Below are 25,463 nucleotides of genomic sequence, written 5' to 3'. Positions count from 1 at the left end.
TTTAAGACTTGATTACCTGTTAAGACTCGCATTCCAACCATTATCTTGTAATTGAGTTTGTGTCTATATATGCCCTGTTTGTGAACCGAACTCTCACTGATGAAGGGGCAATGCTCCAAAAGCTCATGCTACTAAATAAACCCGTTGGACTTTAACCTGGTGTTGTGAGACTACTTAATGTGCCTACCCCAGTCCAACGCTGGCAACTCCACATCTATTGTTATAAAGCGGAGGTTTATCCCCCCTCTGAGACCTAACACCGAAACACCCAAAGAGGAATACCTTGTCTTATGATCTATAAAAAGTGTGTGTGAAGTGGTGTGACCTGCTCTTCAGCAACTCCCAGTGGTTAAATACAAAATAAATCCCTGACACTCTAAAATCAATATGTAACAATTTATTTATCGAACTAACAGGGAACAAATTAACTAAACTATTAACAAACCGAATAAATCCCTTCTAACTATCAACTATTCCTGAGTAAAACAAGATTCTAATGGTATGCTGTTCAATAAAAACAATTCCCACTCATTAACAAAAATAGAATTTAGTCACTCTCTAAATTGCAACCAGGTTTTGTATCTTCCAGAATATTCTGGGCCTTCTCTGTTGATTCTTCTGTCTGGAACTTCTTTATTCTTTGGTACCTTTTCTATCTAGATGGTGCTTTCTCTAAGACATAGATGAAGCTGTGAGAGCCAGCGATTCTCTCTCTTGAGAATTGAGAGATGAGAGCTGTTATCTCTGGCAGGTGACTGTTGCTCTCTCTTTTTGTTCCACCGCCCCCTTCTTTTATATCTGTGATGACATATCAATATTTCCCACAGTAGGATTGGTCCTTGGTTGTCAAAACTATCCGATTTAAATTTAATAGGTTCTTGGTATCAAAGTGCCTAATTCAAATTAATTGACTAAATTCAAAAAGCCTGTTGTCTTGGTTGGATCTACTGTTTGACCTTTTGATACAAACATTTCAGTTTGAGGCTCCCTATGTACTAGCATTTTTTTAAAAAACACCACCTTTTAAAGGACCATACGATGTTTTCCCTCCTTGCATTTTACAATTTTTCCATTCTTACAAACACCAAATTCTAAATTCCTAGCTCCCAATCTACAATTACTCTCCCCAACTTTGCAACACTATGCAAACAGTACCTTTGTATAATATATGTATAGGGCACATTATGATCCTTATTCTAAGTTAGTCCACCCTGTTTCAACAGCCTTTATTAGTTTTTAGTCCCAGGGTATTCTGAACCCCTCTAACACCTTTCTTAACCATGTACTTGTCCAAATGTCTTTTAAATGTTGTAATTGTATCCACCTGTAAGTGGAACCCCTAAGATTTTAAACCATTAGACATTATGAGCTAAAAAGAAGCAATTTACACATATGAGATGCAGTAATTGATTCAAACGACTGATTATGATTATAAAACACATATGCTGATATTTTGAATGTATTATTATTCATAGAAATCATAGAAACCCTACAGTACAGAAAGAGGCCATTCGGCCCATCGATTCTGCACCGACCACAATCCCACCTAGGCCCTACCCCCATATCCCAACATATTTTACCTGCTAATCCCTCTAATCTACGCATCCCAGGACACGAAGGGGCAATTTTAGCATGGCCAATCAACCTAACCCGCACATCTTTTGACTGTGGGAGGAAACCAGAGCACCCGGAGGAAACCCACGCAGACATGAGGAGAATGTGCAAACTCCACACAGACAGTGACCCAAGCCAGGAATTGAACCCAGGTCCCTGGAGCTGTGAAGCAGCAGTGCTAACCACTGTGCTACCGTGCCGCCTTTGATTTTATTGATTTTAAGGAATGGGGTTCACTTTAGCCAAAAGCAATTTACTGCTAGGCATCACAGTAAAAAGACATTAGGATGAAGCCATATTTTAAAAGAATAATTGAACCTTGGAAATATGCAAGATATTAGTTAAAATTTTGTTTTGAAAGAATGTTTAGAACACTTAATCATATTTCATGAATAGGGTTTATTCACTGTCCGGATGAGATTGACTGGTACCCAGACGTGGTGTCACGAGTTGGCCTGGTTAGACAGTGACCTTTAAGGGAACCCATGAGAACGTTTATTTGAACTCTGGGCTGAACATCTTAGGCTACTAGGAAACTGAGGAGTGGGGTCAGCCAAGACAGGAATTAGCTTCCAGATTTTGCGGACTAATAAAGTACCGTTATGCTGAGGGGTGGATTGCGATTGAATAGAATAGAATCCCTACAGTACAGGAGGAGGCCATGCGGCTAATCGAGCCTGTACTGACCACAATCCCCCCAGGCTCTATTCCCATAACAGCACACAAGGTATTTGACAGGTATTATTGTTGATTTGTGTATCGTGAAGATCTAAAGTTGCTGAAAGGAGGGAATGATTGATAAGGAAACCTATAATTGACCTGTTTTGAATTGTAAATGTCAGAATTCATCGGAGAGGTCTGGCAGCTCTATCTCAGAGCTATCCTGACCCTTTGATGGTCTCCTGGCAGCTGCTGGTTCAAATGAAGTTATGTCTTTATACAGAGATATCTGCCTTGTGAGTCTTGTATTGTCTAAACTTTAGGCAGTACCGGTCACCTTGGTTACTCCACCAACACCGCCTCTACCACCTCCTCTGGTAGCTCATTCCATATATGCGCCATGCTGTGTGAAAAAGTTGCCCATCAGTTCCCTTTTAAATCTTTCCCCTCTCACCATAAACTTATGCCCTCTAGTTTTGGACTCCCCTACCCTAAGGAAAAGGCCTTGGCTATTCATCTTTTCTGTGCCCGTCATGATTTTATAAACCTCTATAGAGTCACTCCTCATCCTCCTATGCTCCAGGAAAAAAAGTCCCAGCCAATTTAGCCTCTCATTATAATTTAAACCTTCCAGTCCAGTAACATCCTTGTAAATCTTTTTTGCATCCTTTCCAGTTTAATAACATCCTTCCTATAGCAGGGTGACCAGAACTTTATGCAGGACTCCAAATGTGGCCCCACCAATGTCTCTGCAGAATATTTTCAGCAGTTAATATTTTTATTCCCGATTTGCAGAATGAACAGTGTTTTGTTCATGCATGTAATGAATCTAATCCAAGACCCTGCTCTGGGGGGGCGGGGTTCTGCCATGGGGGGGGGGGGCGGGGCTCTGCTCTGGGGGGGCGGGGCTCTGCCCTCAGAGGCGGGGCCAACATTGCAGCGACCCCAGTTGCGGCCAGGAGGTACTGCAGGTGGGCCGGCGCACGCTCGGTGCCCCGCCCCCTACCCACTTCCCCCCCCGCCCCCAGCTCGCAATGGCCACCGCCCAGCAGCTCTTCATGTGGCTGTCGCTCGCCTTGTACCCGCAGGCAGCCCGGGCTCTCGTCGCTATCAGCGATCCGACCTTCATCAATGACTGCGTGACCATGCACAACAAAATCCGAAGCGAGGTCCACCCGCCGGCCAACAACATGTTTGCGATGGTTGGTAATAATGAATGTTAAGGCGGCCGCACCCATCAGTATATGTATTATTTTTAAAAATAAAACACCTCTTTCCCCCCCCCTCGCAAAATAAATACAAATCAAATGCGTTGGGAAAAGGCTGCGGTTGAGGGGGTTTTCTTGCCGGTGGTCAGTGTGAGGCGGAATGGATCAGGAGGCCGGAGGCGGACGGAAGCTTCTGGAGACGCTCGCGGCTGGACCGTTAAAAAGGGCGCGCAGTTTAAATTTCCTTCGCGGCGGCCTGGTGTCCCTCCAGCTTGGATAAAACTTCTTATTCTCCCCCAACCCCTGTCAACTTTACAAAAAAAATCTTTTTTTAAAAAGAAAAATACTTTACCTTAACAAATTAGTGGGGGTCTCCCTCCCTCCCTCTGTCTCTCCCTCCCTCCCTCCGTCTCTCCCTCCCTCTGTCTCTCCATCCCTCTCTCTCCCCCTGCCTCCGCCTCTCCCTCCCTCCGTCTCTCCCTCAGGCGAAATGGTCTCCAGAGACGTGAGAAAAGCCATCAAAAATTCATGACTGATTTCTTCTTCACACCCCTTTGGCAATCCGGAAACTTGCCAAAGGAAATTCGGCATGTCAGCTACGACTCTCACCGACTTTTACAGATGCACCATAGAAAGCATTCTTTCTGGTTGTATCACAGCTTGGTATGGCTCCTGCTCTGCCCAGGACCGCAAGAAACTACAAAAGGTCGTGAATGTTGCCCAATCCATCACGCAAACCAGCCTCCCATCCATTGACTCTGTCTACACTTCCCGCTGCCTCAGCAAAGCAGCCAGCATAATTTAAGGACCCCACGCACCCCGGACATTCTCTCTTCCTTCGGGAAACAGATACAAAAGTCTGGGGTCAAGTACTGACCAAGTCAAGAACAGCTTATTTCCTGCTGCCATCAGACTTTTGAATGGACCTACCTTGCATTAAGTTGATCTTTCTTTACACCCTAGCTATGACTGTAACACTACATTCAGCACTCTCTCCTTTCCTTCTCTATGAATGGTATGCTTTGTCTGTATAGCGTGCAAGAAACAATACTTTTCGCTGCATATTAGTACATGTGACAATAATAGATCAAAGCCTAAATCTGCACCTCAAGCAGCAGTGCCGTGAGCTCTGCCATGGGTAAATTGGTAATTACCACATCCAACTCTGCCTGGAAGGGGGATCAAACCACTGTACATCAATCTGAACCGTATTGGCTGTCCAGCCAATTCAGTGAACCTGGTCCCCATTGCTTTGACAACAGGGTCTGCATGGGTTTCCTCTGGGTGCTCCGGTTTACTCCTGCAGTCCGAAAGTTGTGCTGGTTAGGTGCATTCCAAGTCTGAGGCATTCAAGTCAGGTGACCCTGACCTATACAAGAAATGATGTGGAGATGCCGGCGTTGGACTGGGGTAAACACAGTAAGAAGTTTAACAACACCAGGTTAAAGTCCAACAGGTTTATTTGGTAGCAAAAGCCACACAAGCTTTCGAGGCTCTGAGCCCCTTCTTCAGGTGAGTGGGAATTCTGTTCACAAACAGAACTTATAAGACACAGACTCAATTTACATGAATAATGGTTGGAATGCGAATACTTACAACTAATCCAGTCTTTAAGAAACAAAACAATGGGAGTGGAGAGAGCATCAAGACAGGCTAAAAAGATGTGTATTGTCTCCAGACAAGACAGCCAGTGAAACTCTGCAGGTCCACGCAACTGTGGGAGTTACAAATAGTGTGACATAAATTCTGATTCTAGGATCGCATGATAAACCACCAGGTACACGGTACATACTCTTGCAACTCGGCCAACGTTGTCTACCTGATACGCTGCAAGAAAGGATGTCCCGAGGCATGGTACATTGGGGAAACTATGCAGACGCTGCGACAACGGATGAATGAACACCGCTCGACAATCACCAGGCAAGACTGTTCTCTTCCTGTTGGGGAGCACTTCAGCGGTCACGGGCATTCGGCCTCTGATATTCGGGTAAGCGTTCTCCAAGGCAGCCTTCGCGACACACGACAGCGCAGAGTCGCGGAGCAGAAACTGATAGCCAAGTTCCGCACACACAAGGACGGCCTCAACCGGGATATTGGGTTTATGTCACACTATTTCACATAAATATTTCTGCTTTTTTCCTCCTGAGTCTTTATCATGCGATCCTAGAATCAGAATTTATGTCACACTATTTGTAACTCCCACAGTTGCGTGGACCTGCAGAGTTTCACTGGCTGTCTTGTCTGGAGACAATACACATCTTTTTAGCCTGTCTTGATGCTCTCTCCACTCCCATTGTTTTGTTTCTTAAAGACTGGATTAGTTGTAAGTATTCGCATTCCAACCATTATTCATGTAAATTGAGTCTGTGTCTTATAAGTTCTGTTTGTGAACAGAATTCCCACTCACCTGAAGAAGGGGCTCAGAGCCTCGAAAGCTTGTGTGGCTTTTGCTACCAAATAAACCTGTTGGACTTTAACCTGGTGTTGTTAAACTTCTTACTGTCTATACAAGAAAGCCAGTTATGATCTAAGGAGATCCACCCAAGATGCCAAAAGACAGTACTGAACCAAACTAGAGTCCCAGGCTAGCCATACGGACCCCTGCTGACAATGCAAGGTCTGCAAGACATAACAGGCTATAAGATGAAGGCATGTAAAATCTCTGGCACCAGTGCACCCATCCCTGTTGAGAATGCATTCTATGCTCATTTTGAGCAAGATGTCAGTGAGAACATGCCTTCCACCCCGGAAGCCTCGGATGAACCTGTATCCGTGGTCAGCATTGCAGGCATCAGAGTAGCTTTCTCTGAGGTCAATCCACGGAAAGTGACTGGCCCGGATGGGGTACCTGGACGAGCACTCAGATTCTGCGCGGATCATCTGGCGGGGGTATTCGCAGACATCTTCAACCTCTCTTTACAGCAATCTGAGGTCCCTAACTGCTTCAAGAAGATGACCATCATCCCGCTGCCAAAGAAAAGCCAAGCAGCGTGCCTTAATGGCTAGGGTTCGGTGTCTCTGACATCGATTATTATGAAGTGCTTTGAAATGTTTGTCATTGCATGAATCTATTCCGGTCTTCCAGATTGCCTGGATCCACTACAGTTCGCCTTCTGCCGCAACAGATTCAGCATAGCATCTCCCTGGCCGTGCACTCAACCCTGGAACACCTAAATAACAAAGACACCTATGTCAGACTCTTATTTATCGATTACAGCACAGCCTTCAACACTTTATTACTACAAAACTCATCGAAACATTCTGTGGCCTTGGGCTCAGCTCGTCCCTCTACGACTGGATCCTGAATTTCCTAACCCGCAGACCTCAACCAGTAAGGATATAAACTAGAAGCAGGAGTAGGCCATTCAGCCCTACTGAGCCTGCTCTGCCATTCAATTTGATCATGGCTGATCATTGAATTCAATATGCTGATTTTCCCCCCACCCTTTATCCCATATCCCTTTAACCCCAAGAGGTATATCTAATTTCTTCTTGAAATCAGACAATGTTTTGGCCTCACCTACGTTTAATGGTAGTGAATTCCACACATTCACCACCCTTTGGGTGAAGAAGTTATCTCTGTTCTAAAAGGCTTACCCCCTTATCCTCAAACTATGACCCCTAGTTCTGGACTCCCCCAACATAGGGTGGATTCAGCAAGAATGCTCCCAGTCTAATCCTGTTAACATTTTATTAGTTTCTATGAGATCCCCTCTCACTCTTCAGAACTCCATGAATATAATCCTAACCGACTTAATCTCTCATATGACAGACCTGCCATCCCAGAAATCAGCCTGGTTAACATAGAACAGTACGGCACAGTACAGGCCCTTCGGCCCACGATGTTGTGCCGAACCTTTTCCGAAACCAAGATCAAGCTATCCCACCCCCTATCATTCTAGTGTGCTCCATGTGCCTATCCAATAACCGCTTGAAGGTTCCTAACCTTTGCTGTATTCCTATAGCAATTGGGGCTCGTACTGGGGAAGGTGTGACCTCTATGAGAAGGATGGTCTACACCTTAATCAGAAGGGGACCAATATCCTGGGGGGTAAATTTGCTAAGGCCATGCAGGGAGGTTTAAACTGATTCGGGGGGGGGGAGGGATCCTGAGTAGTGGGGCTGAAAGTGAGGGATGCATGGATGGGGACTGCAATGCACGGCATTGCAGAGGTGGGGTGGAGCAGGGTTTGAAATGTGTATACTTCAATGCCAGGAGTATTCGCAATAAAGTGGGTGAACTTGCAGCGTGGATCAGTACCTGGGACTTCGATGTTGTGGCTATTTCAGAGACATGGATAGAGCAGGGGCAGGAATGGATGCTGCAGGTCCCGGGGTTCAAATGTTTTAGTCGAAGTAGGGAAGGAGGTAGAAGAGGGGGAGGGGTAGCATTATTGGTCAGAGATTGTATCACAGTGTCAGAGAGGAGGTTTGATGAGGACTTATCTGTTGAGGTAGTATGGGCGGAGATTAGAAATAGGAGAGGAGAGGTCACCCTGTTGGGAGTCTTTTATAGACCTCCTAAAAGTTCTAGAGAGGTTGAGGAAAGGATTGCGGAGTCAATCCTGCTTAGGAGTGAAAGTAATAGGGCAATTGTTATGGGGGATTTTAACTTGACTAATATTGACTGGAATTGTTATAGCTCTAGCTCGTTAGAGGGGTCAGTTTTTGTTCAAAGCGTGCAGGAAGGTTTTTTGACTCAGTATGTAGACAGGCCAACTAGAGGTGAGGCTATATTGGATCTGGTGCTGGGAAATGAGCCAGACCAGGTGCTAGACTTGGAAGTTGGTGTGCATTTTGGTGATAGTGACCACAATTCGGTTACGTTCACCTTAGTGATGGAAAGGGATAGGCATGAACCTCGGGCCAGTGGTTTTAGCTGGGGGAAGGGTAATTATGAGGCTATTAGGAGAGAATTAGGAAACATAGGTTGGACTAGGAGATTACAGGGACTGGGAACGTCCGACATGTGGAGTTTTGTCAAGGAGCAGCTACTGCGAGTCTGTGATAGGTATGTCCCTGTCAGGCAAGGAGGAATTGGTAGGGCTAGGGAACCGTGGTGCACCAAAAAAGTTTCTTTGTTGGTTAAAAAGAAAAAGGAGGCTTATGTTCGGATGAGACGTGAGCACTCGGGTAGTGCACTAGAAAGCTTTAGATTGGCTAAGAGGGAGTTGAAGAGCGAGCTTAGAAGGGCTAAAAGGGGACATGAGAAGACTTTGGCGGATAGGGTTAAAGAGAATCCTAAGGCGTTCTATAGGTATGTCAAGAACAGAAGGTTGGTTAGGGCAAGTTTAGGGCCAGTTATAGATGGCAGAGGGAAGTTATGTGTGGAACCGGAGGAGATTGGTGAAGCATTGAACCAATATTTCTCTTCGGTGTTCACGCAAGGGGACATGAATATAGCTGAGGAGGACACTGGGTTGCAAGGGAGTAGAATAGACAGTATTACAGTTGATAAGGAGGATGTGCAGGATATTCTGGAGGGTCTGAAAATAGATAAATCCCCTGGTCCGGATGGGATTTATCCAAGGATTCTCTGGGAGGCAAGAGAAGTGATTGCAGAGCCTCTGGCTCTGATCTTCAGGTCGTCGTTGGCCTCTGGTATAGTACCAGAAGATTGGAGGTTAGCGAATGTTGTCCCATTGTTTAAGAAGGGGAACAGAGACTTCCCCGGGAATTATAGACCGGTGAGTCTCACTTCTGTTGTCGGCAAGATGTTGGAAAAAATTATAAGGGATAGGATTTATAGTTATTTGGAGAGTAATGAATTGATAGGTGATAGTCAGCATGGTTTTGTGGCAGGTAGGTCGTGCCTTACTAACCTTATTGAGTTTTTTGAGAAAGTGACCAAGGAGGTGGATGGGGGCAAGGCAGTGGACGTGGTATATATGGATTTTAGTAAGGCGTTTGATAAGGTTCACCATGGTAGGCTTCTGCAGAAAATGCAGATGTATGGGATTGGGGGTGATCTAGGAAATTGGATCAGGAATTGGCTAGCGGATAGGAAACAGAGGGTGGTGGTTGATAGTAAATATTCATCATGGAGTGCGGTTACAAGTGGTGTACCTCAGGGATCTGTTTTGGGGCCACTGCTGTTTGTAATATTTATTAATGATCTGGATGAGGGTATAGTTGGGTGGATTAGCAAATTTGCTGATGACACCAAAGTCGGTGGTGTGGTAGACAGTGAGGAAGGGTGTCGTAGTTTGCAGGAAGACTTAGACAGGTTGCAAAGTTGGGCCGAGAGGTGGCGGATGGAGTTTAATGCGGAGAAGTGTGAGGTAATTCACTTTGGTAGGAATAACAGATGTGTTGAGTATAGGGCTAACGGGAGGACTTTGAATAGTGTGGAGGAGCAGAGGGATCTAGGTGTATGTGTGCATAGATCCCTGAAAGTTGGGAATCAAGTAGATAAGGTTGTTAAGAAGGCATATGGTGTCTTGGCGTTTATTGGTAGGGGGATTGAATTTAGGAGTCGTAGCGTTATGTTGCAACTGTACACAACTCTGGTGCGGCCGCACTTGGAGTACTGTGTGCAGTTCTGGTCCCCACATTACAGGAAGGATGTGGAGGCTTTGGAGAGGGTGCAGAGGAGGTTTACCAGGATGTTGCCTGGTATGGAGGGGAGATCCTATGAGGAGAGGCTGAGGGATTTGGGATTGTTTTCGCTGGAAAGGCGGCGGCTAAGAGGGGATCTTATTGAAACATATAAGATGATTAGAGGTTTAGATAGGGTGGATAGTGATAGCCTTTTTCCTCTGATGGAGAAATCCAGCACGAGGGGGCATGGCTTTAAATTGAGGGGGGGTAGTTATAGAACCGATGTCAGGGGTAGGTTCTTTACCCAGAGGGTGGTGAGGGATTGGAATGCCCTGCCAGCATCAGTAGTAAATGCGCCTAGTTTGGGGGCGTTTAAGAGATCCGTAGATAGGTTCATGGACGAAAAGAAATTGGTTTAGGTTGGAGGGTCACAGTTTTTTTTTTTAACTGGTCGGTGCAACATCGTGGGCCGAAGGGCCTGTTCTGCGCTGTAATGTTCTATGTTCTATCCTTCCTCAGATGAGGACAACAAAATTGCACACTATACTCCAGATGTGGCCTCACCAATGCCCTATACAATTGCAGCAAAACATCCCTATCTCAAAACTTCAATCCCCTCGCTATGAAGGCCAACATACCATTTGCCGCCTTTACTGCCTGCTATACCTGCGCGCTTACTTTCGGCGACTGATGCACGAGGACTCCAAGGTCTCGTTGAGTATCCAACTCTCTCTATTTACACCCATTCAAGTAATAATCTGTCTTCCTATTATTGCTACCAAAGTGATAACCTCACATTTCTCCACATTATACTGCATCTACCATGCAGGTGCCCACACACTCAGCCTGTCCAAATCATGCTGAAGCATCTCTGCATCCTCCTCACAGCTCACCCTCCCACCCAACTTTGTATCATTTGCAAATTTGGAGATAATACATTCAGTTCCATGTTCCAAATCATTAATATATAATATGAACAGTTGGGGTCATAGCACAGATCCCTGCAGAACCCCACTAGTCACTGACTGCCAATCAGAAAAAGATCCAACAACATTCGGTCACCAGTGGAGTGCCCCAGGGATCTGTTCTGGGACCCTTGCTCTTTGTGATTTTTATAAATGACCTGGATGAGGAAGTGTGGAAGGATTGGTTGGCAAGTTTGCTGATGACACAAAGGTTGGTGGTGTTGTGGATAGTGTAGAGGGGTGTCAGCAGTTGTAACGGGACATAGATAAGATGCAAGACTGGGCGGAGAAGTGGCAGATGGACTTCAACCCAGATAAGTGTGTGGTGATTCATTTTGGCAGGTCGAATAGGACGAAAGAATATAATATTTAAGGGTAAGATGCTTGGCAGTGTGGAAGATCAGAAGGATCTTGGGGTCCGGGTTCATAGATGCTCAAAGCAGCGTCGCAGGTAGAGGCTGTGGTTAAGAAGGCATATGGAATACTGGCCTTCATCAATAGAGGAATTGAGTTTAGAAATCGGGAGATAATGCTGCAACTGTATAGGACCCTGGTCAGACCCCACCTGGAGTACTGTGCCCAGCTCTGGTCGCCTCATTACAGAAAGGATGTGGAAGCCATAGAATGGGTGCAGAGGAGATTTACAAGGATGTTGCCTGGATTAGGTGGCATGCCTTATGAGGATAGGTTGAGAGAGCTATGTCTTTTCTCCTTGGAGAAGCGAAGGATGAGAGGTGACCTGATAGAGGTGTATAAGATGTTGAGAGGTATTGATAGAGTGGATTCTCAGAGGCTTTTACCCAGGGCTGAAATGGTTGCCATAAGAGGTCACCAGTTTAGGGTGCTGGGGAGTAGGTACAGAGGAGATGCTAGGGGTAGGTTTTTCACTCAGGGTGGTGGGTGCGTGGAATCGGCTGCCGGTAGTGGTGGTGGAGGCGGATTCAATAGGGTCTTTGAAGAGACTTTTGGATAAGTTCATGGAAGTTAGTGATATAGAGGGTTATAGGTAAGCCTAGTAGGCAGGGACATGTTCGGTGCAACTTCTGGGCTGAAGGGCCTGTTTGTGCTGTAGCTTTTCTATGTTCTAACATAGGCAACAACATCTTCTCCACGATCATCCTCAACACTGATGCCCCACAAGGCTGTGTCCTCAGCCCCTTACTATACACCTATAACTGTAACCAAATTCCCCATGAACTTGATTTTCAAGTTTGCTGATGACACCACCGTAATGGGTCAGATCTCAAACAATGATGAGACGGAGCACAGGAATGAGATAGAGAATCTGTTGAACTGGTGTGATAATGATAATCTCTCCCAAAACGAAAGAGATAGTCATCAACTTCAGGAAATGTAGTGGAGGGCATGCCCCTCTCTACATCAAGGGGACAAAGCAGAAAGGGTCGAGAGCTTCAAGTTTTTAGGTGTCCAGATCACCACCTTCCTGTCCTGATCCCTCCATGTCAACACTATAGTTAAGAAAGCCCAGCAATGCCTCTACTTTCTCAGAAGACTAAGGAAAATTGGCATGTTCATAATGACTCTCACCAACGTTTACAGATGCACCACTAAAAGCATTCTTTCTGGTTGTATCACAGCTTGGTATTGCTTCTGCTCTGTCCAAGACGAAGCCCATCCATCACTCAAATCAGCCTCCCGCTCATTGACAGTGCGTACACTGCCTGCTGCCTCGGAAAAGCAGCCAGCATAATTAAGGACTCGCGCACCCCAGACATACTTTCTTACACCTTCCATCAGGAAAAGGATATAAAAGTCTGAGGTCACGTACCAACGACTCAAGATCAGCTGTTATCAGACGTTTGAATGGACCTACCTCACATTAAGTTGATCCTTCTCTACATCTTAGTTATTACTGTAACACTACAGTCTGCACTCCCTGCTATATGTACAGTATGCTTTGTCTGTAAAGTGCCCAAGAAACAATACTTTTCACTGTATACTAATACATGTGACAATAATGAATCAAATCATTAGCCATGCTAAATTCTCCCTCAGTGTACCCGAACAGGCACCGGAGTGTGGTGATCCGGGGAGTTTCACAGTATCTTAATTGCAGTGTTAATGTAAGCCTACTTGTGACACATAAATAAACTTTAAACTTTACATCCATCTTGCAGTCTGAGGTTAATGGTAGAGGCTTCAATTTCTTTCCCACAAATGGCTGGCCCAGAAACTCCCAATCTTACCGCTTGATGTTTTGGAAGAAATTATAGGTCGATCTTCAACCTGTTTGGCCGTGTTATGAATGTAGCTTCCTTGGTCATCAAGGCCTGGAGTGGAGATTGAACCCAGAGCTTCTGGTTCAGAGGCAGGAGTGCTACCCACTACCACAAGACGTCCATGACCATTTTCAGTAGGGCAAAGGGTAAAGAACAAGTGGACGCAGATTTATTATGGTTGGAGGTGGCACAAAGAAAATGTTATTTATGCAAAGAGCGATTTAGTATTTGCAATGCACTGCCAGATAAGGTGGTGGAAACAGATTCAATGTTAGCTTTTAGAGTAACATTTCAGAGTAACTAATAAATATGCTCCCAGACCCATAAAAGGATTATGTGCATGGAAAGTTGTTTACATAGAAACACACAAATAAAATAGAAGCAGGGGTAGGCCCTTTGAGTCTACTCTGCTATTATTTATGATCATGGCTGATCATCAATTTCAATATCCTGAACCTGCCTTCCCTTCATATTCCTTGATCCCAAGAGCTGTAATAATTCCTTCTTGACATTACACAATGTTTTGGCCTCAACTACTTTCTGTGGTGATAAATTCCACAGATTCACCACTCTCTGGGTGAAGAAATTTCTCCTCACCTCAGTCCAAAAAGGTTTACCCCTTATCCTCAAACTATGACCCCTTGTTCTGGACTCCCACCATCTGGAATATTCTTTCTGAATCTATCCTGTCTAATCCTGTTAGAACTTTATAAGTTTCTATGAGATCCCTTCATGCTCTTCTAAACTTCAATGCATACATAATTTGTTTACAATGTTTATACAACTGGTCAAAACTGTTGACTGCTTGATTGACATATTTATGTGGTTATAATTTATTTTTTCCAAAAAGAGAGACATATTACTGTAGTTTTTCTTCTTGTAGTTATCAGGTCAAATACAAGAATGTCAAATTTCAAGTGATTAGAACAACTTATAATACAGTAGAAATGGCTGCTGATTGGCTGAGACTTTGCCATGATGAAAGCAACAGAGAACTATTGTCTCCCCCCCCCCCCACCCAAAAAAACCCAGATAATTCAAGAAAGGTGCAAGAGGTTTCGGCAACATATCCCTCTTTTCAGCAATATTCAAGATTTTTGTGATCTTTTCCGTCAGTGTTTTAATGTTTATTTGCACAAGATTAATAAATGTGAAGTGCCTAAATCTTCTGTTAATCCTTTAATGGAGTGTTTAAATGACACTTATATGGCCGTAGCAACAGCAGTCCTTTTAAAGAATCATGAATGGATAATTTATTCTAAGTAGTTTCACACATGTCATCATTACTATAATGTTCATAGGTTCTGTACATAATGTATGTTCAGTGGACGGGCATGAACGCCCAGTGATTAACATGGACAGTATGAGAGGCCAGTGAGTGAGGATGTGGTGGCATTTGTGGCATAGGGTGTGGGGGGTGAGAGCTAGAGGGCCTAAAATATAACCAAACAACTGAGACAAAGTCACAGAGAACCGAAGTGGGCCTTCTAACCAGCTAGCCTCAGCGCTCAGCCTCTGATGACTGCCCCCTTGACTTAGTTCCTGTATTTCAACCCGCAACTACTGCTCCCCATCACCACCACTCAGTGAAGTTCACGTCCCTTGGTGCATATTCTACCAAGGCAGCTGTGGCGAGCCAAGAAATTTCCCAACTTGAGCTGCACACCTCAGAAGTGACAATTTGGCTCTTAGTTTTGCAGGTCCAGAGGGAATGATGATGGGGCAAGAAAAGAAACAAAAACATGCCTCAAGTAGGCGTGCTGTTGACTCAAAGCAAAAATAAGCAAAAAACGGAAATGAGCAAAGAAAAAGAAATTGGTGATGAACAGATTTTGGTCTGAAATTGTTGAGTCTAGAATGGTGAAAGTGCCTAATCAAAAGATGAGGACTGTCTTCACGCTTATGCTGAGCTTAACTGAAATAGTACAGTTGGCTGAGGACAGAGATGCCAACGTCAGAGCAAGGTGGAAAGATCACTGAAAGCTTGGGGTCATGCTTGTGATCTAAAAGGGGGTGTTCTGCAAAGTAGTCATCTAATATGTGTTGGTCTCCCCAATGTAGAGGAAACCACATTGTGAGGAGTGAACACGGCAGACCAGATTTAAAGTACATGTAAATGAAATGTTCTTTATCTGAATGTACAAAGTATCTATAGTGATGTAGATGAAATAAATGAATACTTTGCGTCGGTATTCACAAAGGAGAGGGATGTGTTGACTGGGAGTGTCTCGGAGGGGAGTGTTGACCCGTTAGAGAAAATCTCCATTACAAGGGAGGAAGTGTTCGGTTTTTTAGGGAATATAAAGACTGACAAATCCCCAGGGCCTCATGGAATCTATCCAAGGCTGCTCAGGGAGACGAGAGATGAAATCGCTGGGCCTCTGACGCAAATCTTTGTCTCGTCACTGGACACAGGTGAGGTCCCAGAGGATTGGAGGATAGCTAATGTGGTCCCGTTATTTAAGAAGGGTAGGAAGGATAACCCGGGAAATTATAGGCCGGTGAGCTTGACGTCCGTGGTAGGGAAGTTGTTGGAGAGGATTCTTAGAGATAGGATGTATGCACATTTAGAAAGGAATAAACTCATTAACGATAGTCAGCATGGTTTTGTGAGAGGGAGGTCATGCCTCACTAACCTGGTGGAGTTTTTTGAAGAAGTGACTAGAATGGTTGACGAGGGAAGGGCCGTGGATGTCGTCTATATGGACTTTAGTAAAGCGTTTGACAAAGTCCCTCATGGTAGGTTGGTGCAAAAGGTTGGATCTCATGGGTTAAAGGGGGAGGTGGCTAGATGGGTGGAGAACTGGCTTGGTCACAGAAGACAGAGGGTAGTAGTGGAAGGGTCTTTTTCCGGCTGGATGCCTGTGACTAGTGGTGTTCACAGTAAGAAGTTTAACAACACCAGGTTAAAGTCCAACAGGTTTATTTGGTAGCAAAAGCCACACAAGCTTTCGGAGCTGCAAGCCCCTTCTTCAGGTGAGTGGGAATTCTGTTCACAAACAGAGCTTCCAACTGTTCACCCTATCTATGCCCTTCATAATTTTATAAACTTCTATTAGGTCGCCCCTCAACCTCCGTCTTTCCAGGGAGAACAACCCTAGTTTACTCAATCTCACCTATAGCTAATACCCTCCATACCAGGCAACATCCTGGTAAACCTTTTCTGCACTCTCTCCAAAGCCTCCACGTCCTTCTGGTAGTGTGGCGACCAGAACTGGACGCAGTATTCCAAATGTGGCCTAACCAACGTTCTATATAACTGCAACTGCAATGAAATATATAAACAGACTGTAAAGATTTTTTAATAAGTATTTGGAAAATAAGTGTCTGAAGCAAACATTGGCCTCTTAGAAGAAGAGACAGGAGAAATTATTATAGGAAATGAGGAAATGACCAAAGCACTTTAGGAACATTTAAGCAGTTATTGGATAGGCACATGGAGCACACCAGGATGATAGGGAGTGGGATAGCTTGATCTTGGTTTCAGATAAAGCTCGGCACAACATCGTGGGCCGAAGGGCCTGTTCTGTGCTGTACTATTCTATGTTCTATCTATGTTCTATGTTCATTGAACAAATTTTGTGTTTGTCTTCACAGAAGAAGGCACAAGTTGCGTACAAGAAATACAGTGTAACCTAGGACCCAAAAAGAGTGAGGAAATTAAGATCATTACTATAAGCAGAGAAAGCGTATTGGAAGAAATTATTGGGCTGAATGGCTTCCTTCCATGCTTCTGCCCGTTCTCCGAGAATTTAGGCTGACATCCCAGTGCAGTACTGACAGAATGCTGAACTGTTGGAGTGTTCTGCTTCTGCCTTTGTTATGAGATGTTTAGCAGAGGTAGACAAATCCCCAGGACCAGATGGCGTCTATCCCAGATTACTGAAGGAGACGAGAGAGGAAATTGCTGGGCCTCGGAGCAGAAATATTTGTTTCCTTGTTGACCACAAGTGAGGTACCAGAGGATTGGAGGATAGCCAATGATGCTCCATTATTTAAGAAGGGTAGCAAGGATTACCCGGGTAATTGGAGGCCAGTGAACTTGACGTCAGTGATAGTGAAATTGTTGGAGAAGATCCTTAGGGTTAGAATCTATACACATTTGGAACTGAATGGTCTTATTAGCAACAGACAGCATGGTTTTGTACGAGGGAGATCATGTTTCACTAATTTGATTGAAGTTTTTTGAGGAGGTGACAAAAATGATTGACATGGGAGGGGACGTGGATGTTGTCTACATGGACTTTGATAAAGCACTTGATAAGGTCCCTCATGGCAGACTGGTGCAAAAGATTAAATCACACGGGATGAAGGGTGAACTAGCTAGATGGATTCAGAACTGACTTGGCCATAACTGGAGCAGTGGAAGGATTTTTTTCTGAATGGAGGTCTGTAACTAGAGGTGTTCTGCAGGGATCAGTGCTGGGACCTCTGCTGTTTGTAATATATATAAATGACTTGGAAGAAAATGTAGCTGGTCTGAATCATGGAAACCCGACAGTGCAGGAAGAGGCCTTTTGGCCCATCGAGTCTGCACCGACCACAATCCCACCCAGGCCCTACCCCCATATCCCTACATATTTTACCCACTAATCCCTCGAACTTACACATCTCAGGACACTAAGGGGCAATTTTAGCATAGCCAATCAACCTAACCCGCACATCTTTGGACTGTGGGAGGAAACCGGAGCACCCGGAGGAAACCCACGCAGACACAAGGAGAATGTGAAAACTCCACACAGACAGTGACCCGAGCCGGGAATCGAACCCAGGGGACCCAGGGACTGGAGCTGTGAAGCAGCAGTGCTAACCACTGTGCTACCGTGCCGCCCACTGCCACCGTGCTGCCTACCTGTCTGATTAGCAAGTTTGTGGATAGTGATGAAGATGGTCAGAGAATACAGCAGGATACAGATAGGCTGGAAAATTGGGCAGAAAAATGGCAAATGGAATTTAATCCGGACAAATGCGAGGTGATGCATTTTGGTCGATCCAATTCAGGTGGGAGCTATAAAATAAATGGCAGAACCATCAGGAGCATAGACACAGGGAGAGATCTGGGAGTACAAGTCCAAGGAACCTTAAAAGTGGCAGCACAGGTGGAAAAGGTGGTGATGAAAGCATATAGCATGCTTGCCTTCATCAGCCGGGGCATCGTGTATAAAAGTTGGCAAATTATGTTACAGTTATATAAAACGTTGGTTGGGCCGCATTTGGAGTACTGTGTCCAATTCTGGTCACCACACTACCAGAAGGATGGGGTGGCTTTGGAAGGAGAACGGAAAAGGTTTACCAGGATGTTGCCTGGCATAGAGGATATTAGCTATGAAGAGAGATTGAATAAACTGGATTGTTCTCCCTGGAAAGACAAAGTCTGAGGGGCGACCTGATAGAAGTTTATAAAATTATGAGGGGCATAGATAAGATGAACAGTTGGAAGCTTTTTCCCAGGTCAGAAATGACAATTACAAGGGGGCACAAGTTCAAGGTAAAGTGGGGAAAAGGTTCAGTGGAGATGTGCAGGGGATTTTATTTTCACACAGAGGGTGGTGGGGGCCTGGAATGCACTGCCAAGTGAGGTGGTTGAGGCAGACACATTAGCGACTTTAAGACTTATCTGGGTAGACACATGAACAGGCGAGGTAGAGAGGGATAGAGGCGGTTAGTCTAGATAGAACAATGTGATCGGCGCAGGCTTCGTGGGCCGAAAGGCCGTTTCTGTGCCGTACTAATCTTTGTATCATTACAGCCAAATAAGTATTTTTGAAGGGATATAGGAAAAACACAGCAGCATGCTGCCGCTAACTATTCCTTCAAGGAATCCATTTAGTCAACAGTAATCTCACAGATACTCAGTTTGGGTTTCACCCCAGAGCCACTTAGCTCCTAAAGTCATCACAGCCTTGGTCCTAACTGAACTCAAGAGTTGAAGTGAGAGTGACTGCCCTTGATATCATACCCCAGCTGATGTTACTACTGGACATGCCAGATCCGCCTGGCTGGAGAGATACTAACTTTTATTTTTTGTTTAGAAATGTGAGGGTGGCTGCTGAAGAGACACAGAGACTACCAGTGAAATTTTAACAAAAGAATAAACCACTTATTAAACAAGAAAAGATTAACTATAATGCACTACTCCTTTAACCATTAGAGTAATACAAGTTAGAAAATCTATCTTATGCTTTAATGTTCACGGTCAGTACACAGTCCACATAAACCATTGGCAAACTGTGCTCAGACACACCACACTCTACAATGTGGATGAACACTTGGATCCTGCGCGCGGAGAGCTGGCAGGGGTACTCGCAGACATCTTTAATCATTCCTTACACCAATCAGGTCCCTGCCTGTTTCAAGAAGACAACCATTATCCCTGTACCAAAGAAAAGCTAGGCAGCATGCCTTTGATGGCAGTCATCTGGTGGCACTGACATCATGAAGTGCTTTGAAAGGTTAGTCATGGCACAGATGAACTCCGGTCTGCTTGATTGCCTGAGTCCACTACAGTTCGCCTATTGCTGCAACAGGTCCACAGCAGACACCATCTCCCTGGCCCTACACTTAACCTTGGAACAGCTAGATAACAAAGACATGTTAGACTCCTATTTATTGACTACAGCTCAGCTTTCAACACTATTATTCTGACAAAACTCATTTCCACACTCCATGGTCTAGGGCTCGGCTCCTCCCCCTGCAACTGGATCCTAGATTTCCTAACCCACAGACCACAATCAGTAAGGATAGGCAACAACACCTCCATGATTATTAACACCAGTGCTCCGCAAGACTGTCCCCTCCTTATACACTTATGACTGTGGTCAAATTCTGCTCCGACTCCATTTTCGAGTTTTCTCATGACACCGTAATGGATTGGATCTCAAACACTGATGAGACGGAATACAGGAGAGAATCTGGTGAACTGGTGTGACAACAATAATTTCTTCCTCAAAGTCATTAAAACGAAGGAGGTAGTCATCGACTTCAGGAAGTGTAGTGGAGGGCATACGCCTAACTACATCAAGTTTCCAGGTGTTCAGATACCAACAACGTCTCCTGGTTCCTCCACACCGACACTACAGTTAAGAAAGCCCACCAAGGCCTCCAATTTCTCAGGAGATTAAGGAAATTTGGCATGTCATAGAACAGTACAGCACAGAACAGGCCCTTCGGCCCACGATGTTGTGCCGAGCTTTATCTGAAACCAAGATCAAGCTATCCATAATGTCCATTATGATTCTCACCAATTTTTACAGATGCACCATAGAAAGCATCCTTTCTGGATATATCACAACTTGGCCCCTGCTCTGACCAAGACCCGCGAGAAATTACAAAGGGTTGTGGAATGTAGCCCAGTCCACAACGCAAACCAGCCTCCCATCCATTGGCTCCATCCACACTTCCCACTGCCTCAGAAAAGCAGCCAGCAAAATCAAGGACCCTACGCACCCCAGACATACCTTCTTTCACCCTCAGTCAGGAAAAAGATACAAAAGTCTCAGGTCATACCAAACAACTCAAGAACAGCTTCTTCCTGCTGCCATCAGACCTTTGAATGGACCTACCTCACATCGAGTTGACTTTTCTATGACTGTAACACTACATTCTGCACCCTCTCCTTGCCCCCTCTCTACTCCATGAATGGTATTCCTTGTATAGTGCATGAGAAACAATACTTTTAACTGTATCCCAATACATATGATGCTCATGAATCAAATCAAAAATACAACTGAATCACAAGCTACTTTCTGTTCCCCTGTAGCCTCTCTTGCTGTCCAACATCCCAGTTTTTTAATACCCTGTGTTTGCTTTAATTTCCCTTTGAGTTACAAAACCTTATTAAAATGCATGTTTACAAGCAACCATAGACTCACAGGTACTGAAACTCAACTTTCCTTAATACACAATATAAAAATATAAATGTTAAAATTAAACATAGAAACTAGAAGCAGGAGTAGGCCATTCGGCCATTCATTTTGATCATGACCGATCATCCATACCCCACCCCTCCGCCCCACCACCATATCCCTTGATCCCTCTAGTCCCAAGAGCTATATCTAATTTCTTCTTGAAATCACACAACGTTTTGGCCTCAACTACATTTTGTGGTAGTGAATTCCACACATTCACCACCCTCTGGGTGAAGAAATTTCTCCTCACCTCAGTTCTAAAAGATTTACCCCTTATCCTCAAACTATGACCTCTAGTTCTGAACTCTGCAAATATTGGGAACATTCTTTTTGAATCTACCCTGTCTAACCCTGTTAGAATTTTATAAGTTTCTATGAAATCCCCTCTCACTCAAACTCCAGTGAAAATAATCCTAATCGATTTAGTCTCTCCTCATATGACAGACCTGCCATTCCAGGAATCAGCCGGGTAAACCTTCGCTGTACTCCCTCCATCGCAAGGACATCCTTCCTCAGATAAGGACACCAAAATTGCATACAATACTCGAGGCATGGCCTCACTAATGCTCTACACAATTGCGGCAAAACATACACTATACCTATACTCAAATCCCCTACCATTTGCCTTCTTCACTGCCTGCTGCACGTACACGCCTACTTTCAGCGACTGATGTACGAGGACTCCAAGCTCTCATTGAGTGTCCACCTCTCTCAATTTACATCTATTCAAGTAATAATCTGTCTTCCTATTATTGCTACCAAAGTGGATAACCTCATATTTATCAACATTATACTGCATCTGCCATGCAGATGCCCACACGCTGTCCAAAACACAAACTTAAAGCTTTAGCTGATGCTCAACACATACCAATACAAATATAACCCTAATGTTTCTCTTATTTTCTAACACTTTCCTCCTTGAAAGAAAGAAAGCTTCACTACAATGAAGATTACTTTGCAATGGCCTTAATATCCGCCACACACAATCTTAACATCATAAATATCTAATAAATAACTTATTTCACCTTATAAATAAACTTATCTTGTTTCACAACTAGAGACGTTATATCATTGCAAAGATTTAAATAAAATAAAGTCAATAAATTTAACAAGCTTAGCAGAATTTGTACATCATGGCATTATCATAATTTGTGGTTCTGTTCCCTCCAATTACCAGTCTTTAACTCAGCAAATAATATTTCATTCAAATCCATGGCCCATCGTACTTTTCCTTAACTGAAGGTATTATTCCATCTTCATGGTCATTTTCTAAACTCAAATGTCGTAAATTTTCATTTCGATTTCAGAAAATTAAAATGACATTTTTGTGCTAAAATATCTACTTTCTTCTTTGGTCAAAATCTTTTAAAGATGTTGTTAATGTTATGTTCACTCAAAAGGATGTCATGCCCCGTTTGGTTTGACCTCTGAACACTTTACCATCTTGGTGTTTCTCCAAATCCCATTTCAAACAAGTTTTTTCCACTTTTTGAGCAATGTCAATTACCTTCTCCCTCGAGTTTAATAGTTTGTTCTAACCCTTCAGTTCTTTAGCAAAATATATAAACCATATCAGTCGAGTCCTAAGCTGGTTTTGCATGGACTTTTCCAAACTTCCCACTTGCCTGTATTCCAACTGCTCTATCTTGTAGTTAAGCATTGACAAACACTCTTAAATCTGGCCGTTGACCTGGAAGGATCATAATGCAATTTCAGTCCTTTTTGTTGACACTTGTAATTTACAACTTTGAGGGATTTTAGTTGTTTCTGCACTGTCTGTTACTGAGTTAGATCAACTGGATCACAATTCACAAGGGAGTCTTTATACACAAGAACAGCTTCAAAACAGCCATACCACACCTCTTGTCTTTAATTTTTGCTAATTTGCTTCTTAGTTCAAGAATCTCATTTTTTTCACAACAAAGTTCCAACAGTTCAATCGGCAATTCCTTTTCCCATACAAGGCATTTTCCATGATTCTCCTTCGAGACTTCTGATGCTTGAAGTTTATCAAGTTTTAACTGAAGATCAATCTTTGCTGAATTTGCGAAATCAATACTCAGAATAAAAATTTACCAATTCCCACAGTAACAATTCAATTTACAAAGTCACTTCTTAAATTGACTTTGCACAAGAAACAAGTTCATGAATTCCATTGAAACCCTTCATTAATACTTTTTCCTTCATAAAACTATCCAGAAGAAAAAGTGTATCATGAGCCATAATGATTGATATGCCTCAGTATCTCTCACAATTTTGATTTGTTTACTTATTTTTTGGAGGAGTAAGGGAACATTTCTCCATTTAAATCAAAACATCCAGAACCTCCAATAGCCTGACTTTCTTCACCAGTAATCAAAAAAGTTTTCTGAGCTATCCAGAATTCCTTCTCATGGGTTCTGAGAGAACACATTTCATCTGTACCAGTTTTAACAATTACTTCCTGATTTGGTGCTAGCTTTCCTGAGGATTCTTTATGTAGTTCTTCTACTGCAATACAATCTCATTCAGTCTCTAGCCATCTGTCCAAAGATGTCCCACCTTGTTACAATGTTACACTTAGGCCTTTAATTGTCACTTTCATCCTAAGCACCTTCCTTTATGGCCTGAAGAGAAATTCCAGGGAATTCCCAGCTGTACCTTCTCTTCTCTGGCTACTTGCCTTTCTTCCACCTTCCCATCTTCTATTCTTCTCGAGTGAATGGGGGTGATGGAAAACAACATTTGGGTCTATGGACCAGTTCATAATGATCAGCCGTCTTTGCTGCCTGTTGAACTGTTTTAACTGCTAGTCTTCAACATGAATTCTAATTACTGAAGGAGAACTTCATATGTTGTCTCTACCTTTAATGCTTGTATCCAAAGGTAAAAATTGCTTTGCTTTACCCTCTCAAATTCAATTTTGGTGTGCCCAGGCTGTTTACATATGTTCCAAAACTTCTGCCTGCAAATCCAGAGACCAACCTTGTATGCACTCAGAATCTGGAATATGTAGAACATTTCCCATACCTTGGCAGACAGATTTCTCAAAAGGCCAACACTGATGAGGGCATCCAACACCGATTCAGTTATGCCAGTTCAACCATAGACAAATACAGCAGCAAGTGTTCGACAACAAGGACCATTGCAAGTCAACAGAGGTCTTGATGTACAGAGCAGTTGTTATCATACACTCCTGTACTGCAGTGACACCTGGACTGTGGAAAAAAGTAAAGTAAAAGTTTATTTATTAACCACAAGTAAGGCTTACATTAACACTGCAATGAAGTTACTGTGAAATTCCCCTAGTTGCCACAATCCAGCGCCTGTTCAGGTCAATGCACCTAACCAACATGTCTTTCAGAATGTGGGAGGAAACCGGAGCACCCGGAGAAAACCCATGCAGACTCCATTGGGGAGAACATGCAAACTCCACATAGCCAGTGACCCAAGCCGGGAATCGAACACCGGTCCCTGGCACTGTGAAGTAGCAGTGCTAATGGCGCACATTAGCGACATGGATTAGCGATACATAAAAACACTCAGGAAATTTCATCAGCAATATCTATACTGTTTCCTTAATTCAACGGGAGGACTGTCGAACAAACACTAGTGTCGTTCTTGAATTCAGCTCCAGAAACAATCAGGTATGACTCCTGCAAAATTAACTTCAATGGACTGGACTGTTCATATGGCCAAAAACATCTTCTCTGTCAGATCCTGTTTTCTTGACTCTCAAATGGCCAATGCTCCAGCGTAAAATAAAGAAAATGTCTCAGAAACTCTGAAGCTCTCCTTCAAATACGGTGACATCGACAAAGTAACTAGGAGGAGCTTGCTATCACTTGTTCAGATGGCGACAACTTGTTCATCATGCTGCATCATGCTTTGAGGAGGTAGTGACAGAGAAGGAAAGAAAAGGAAGTAAATTCTGCATCAGTATCCCACTACCTTGGGAGACATTCTACTCCATGTGTCCAAAGATCTGTGGGTCAAAAATTGCCCTCTCAAGTCACTTGAAGATCCATGGCTGAAATTGTGACTGAACAGACAGCATCCTCAAATAGAGGGATAGCTGTCGGCTGTGAGTTTTTTTTACATTCATGCTGTATTCACAGAAGTCAAGAAATTGACTAATGAACTGCCTCAGTGCTGGGCCTCGGATTAGTTACAATTTACAACAATGGCTTGGATGAGGTAACTGAGTGTACGGTTGTTAAATTTGCCGATGACACAAAGATAGGTAGAAAAGTAAGTTGTGAAGAATACATATTAGGCTCTATTTTACCATTTTTTGTCTAAGTGTTGGGCGGACTTGAAACTGGGAATGTTTCAGATCTTTTGGGCCCG

General features: G+C 43.8%; 1 protein-coding gene across 1 annotated transcript in view; it reads left to right on the top strand.

Annotated features, from left to right (window-relative positions):
- The first annotated feature begins 3,308 nt into the window (after positions 1 to 3,308).
- The window catches only part of glipr1a (GLI pathogenesis-related 1a), a 54,816-nt gene continuing 32,661 nt past the window's right edge, over positions 3,309 to 25,463 (top strand). Inside the window, exon 1 of the mRNA XM_078221098.1 lies at positions 3,309 to 3,476. Within this exon, the coding sequence (XP_078077224.1) occupies positions 3,309 to 3,476 (168 nt within the window). The remainder of the gene's footprint in view (positions 3,477 to 25,463) is intronic.

This window comes from Mustelus asterias, chromosome 9 (assembly GCF_964213995.1).
Source record: "Mustelus asterias chromosome 9, sMusAst1.hap1.1, whole genome shotgun sequence".
In the NCBI taxonomy this organism is placed as follows: domain Eukaryota; kingdom Metazoa; phylum Chordata; class Chondrichthyes; order Carcharhiniformes; family Triakidae; genus Mustelus; species Mustelus asterias.
The sequence above is the reverse complement of the archived record's forward strand: the minus strand, read 5'-3'. Positions and strand labels throughout refer to the sequence as shown.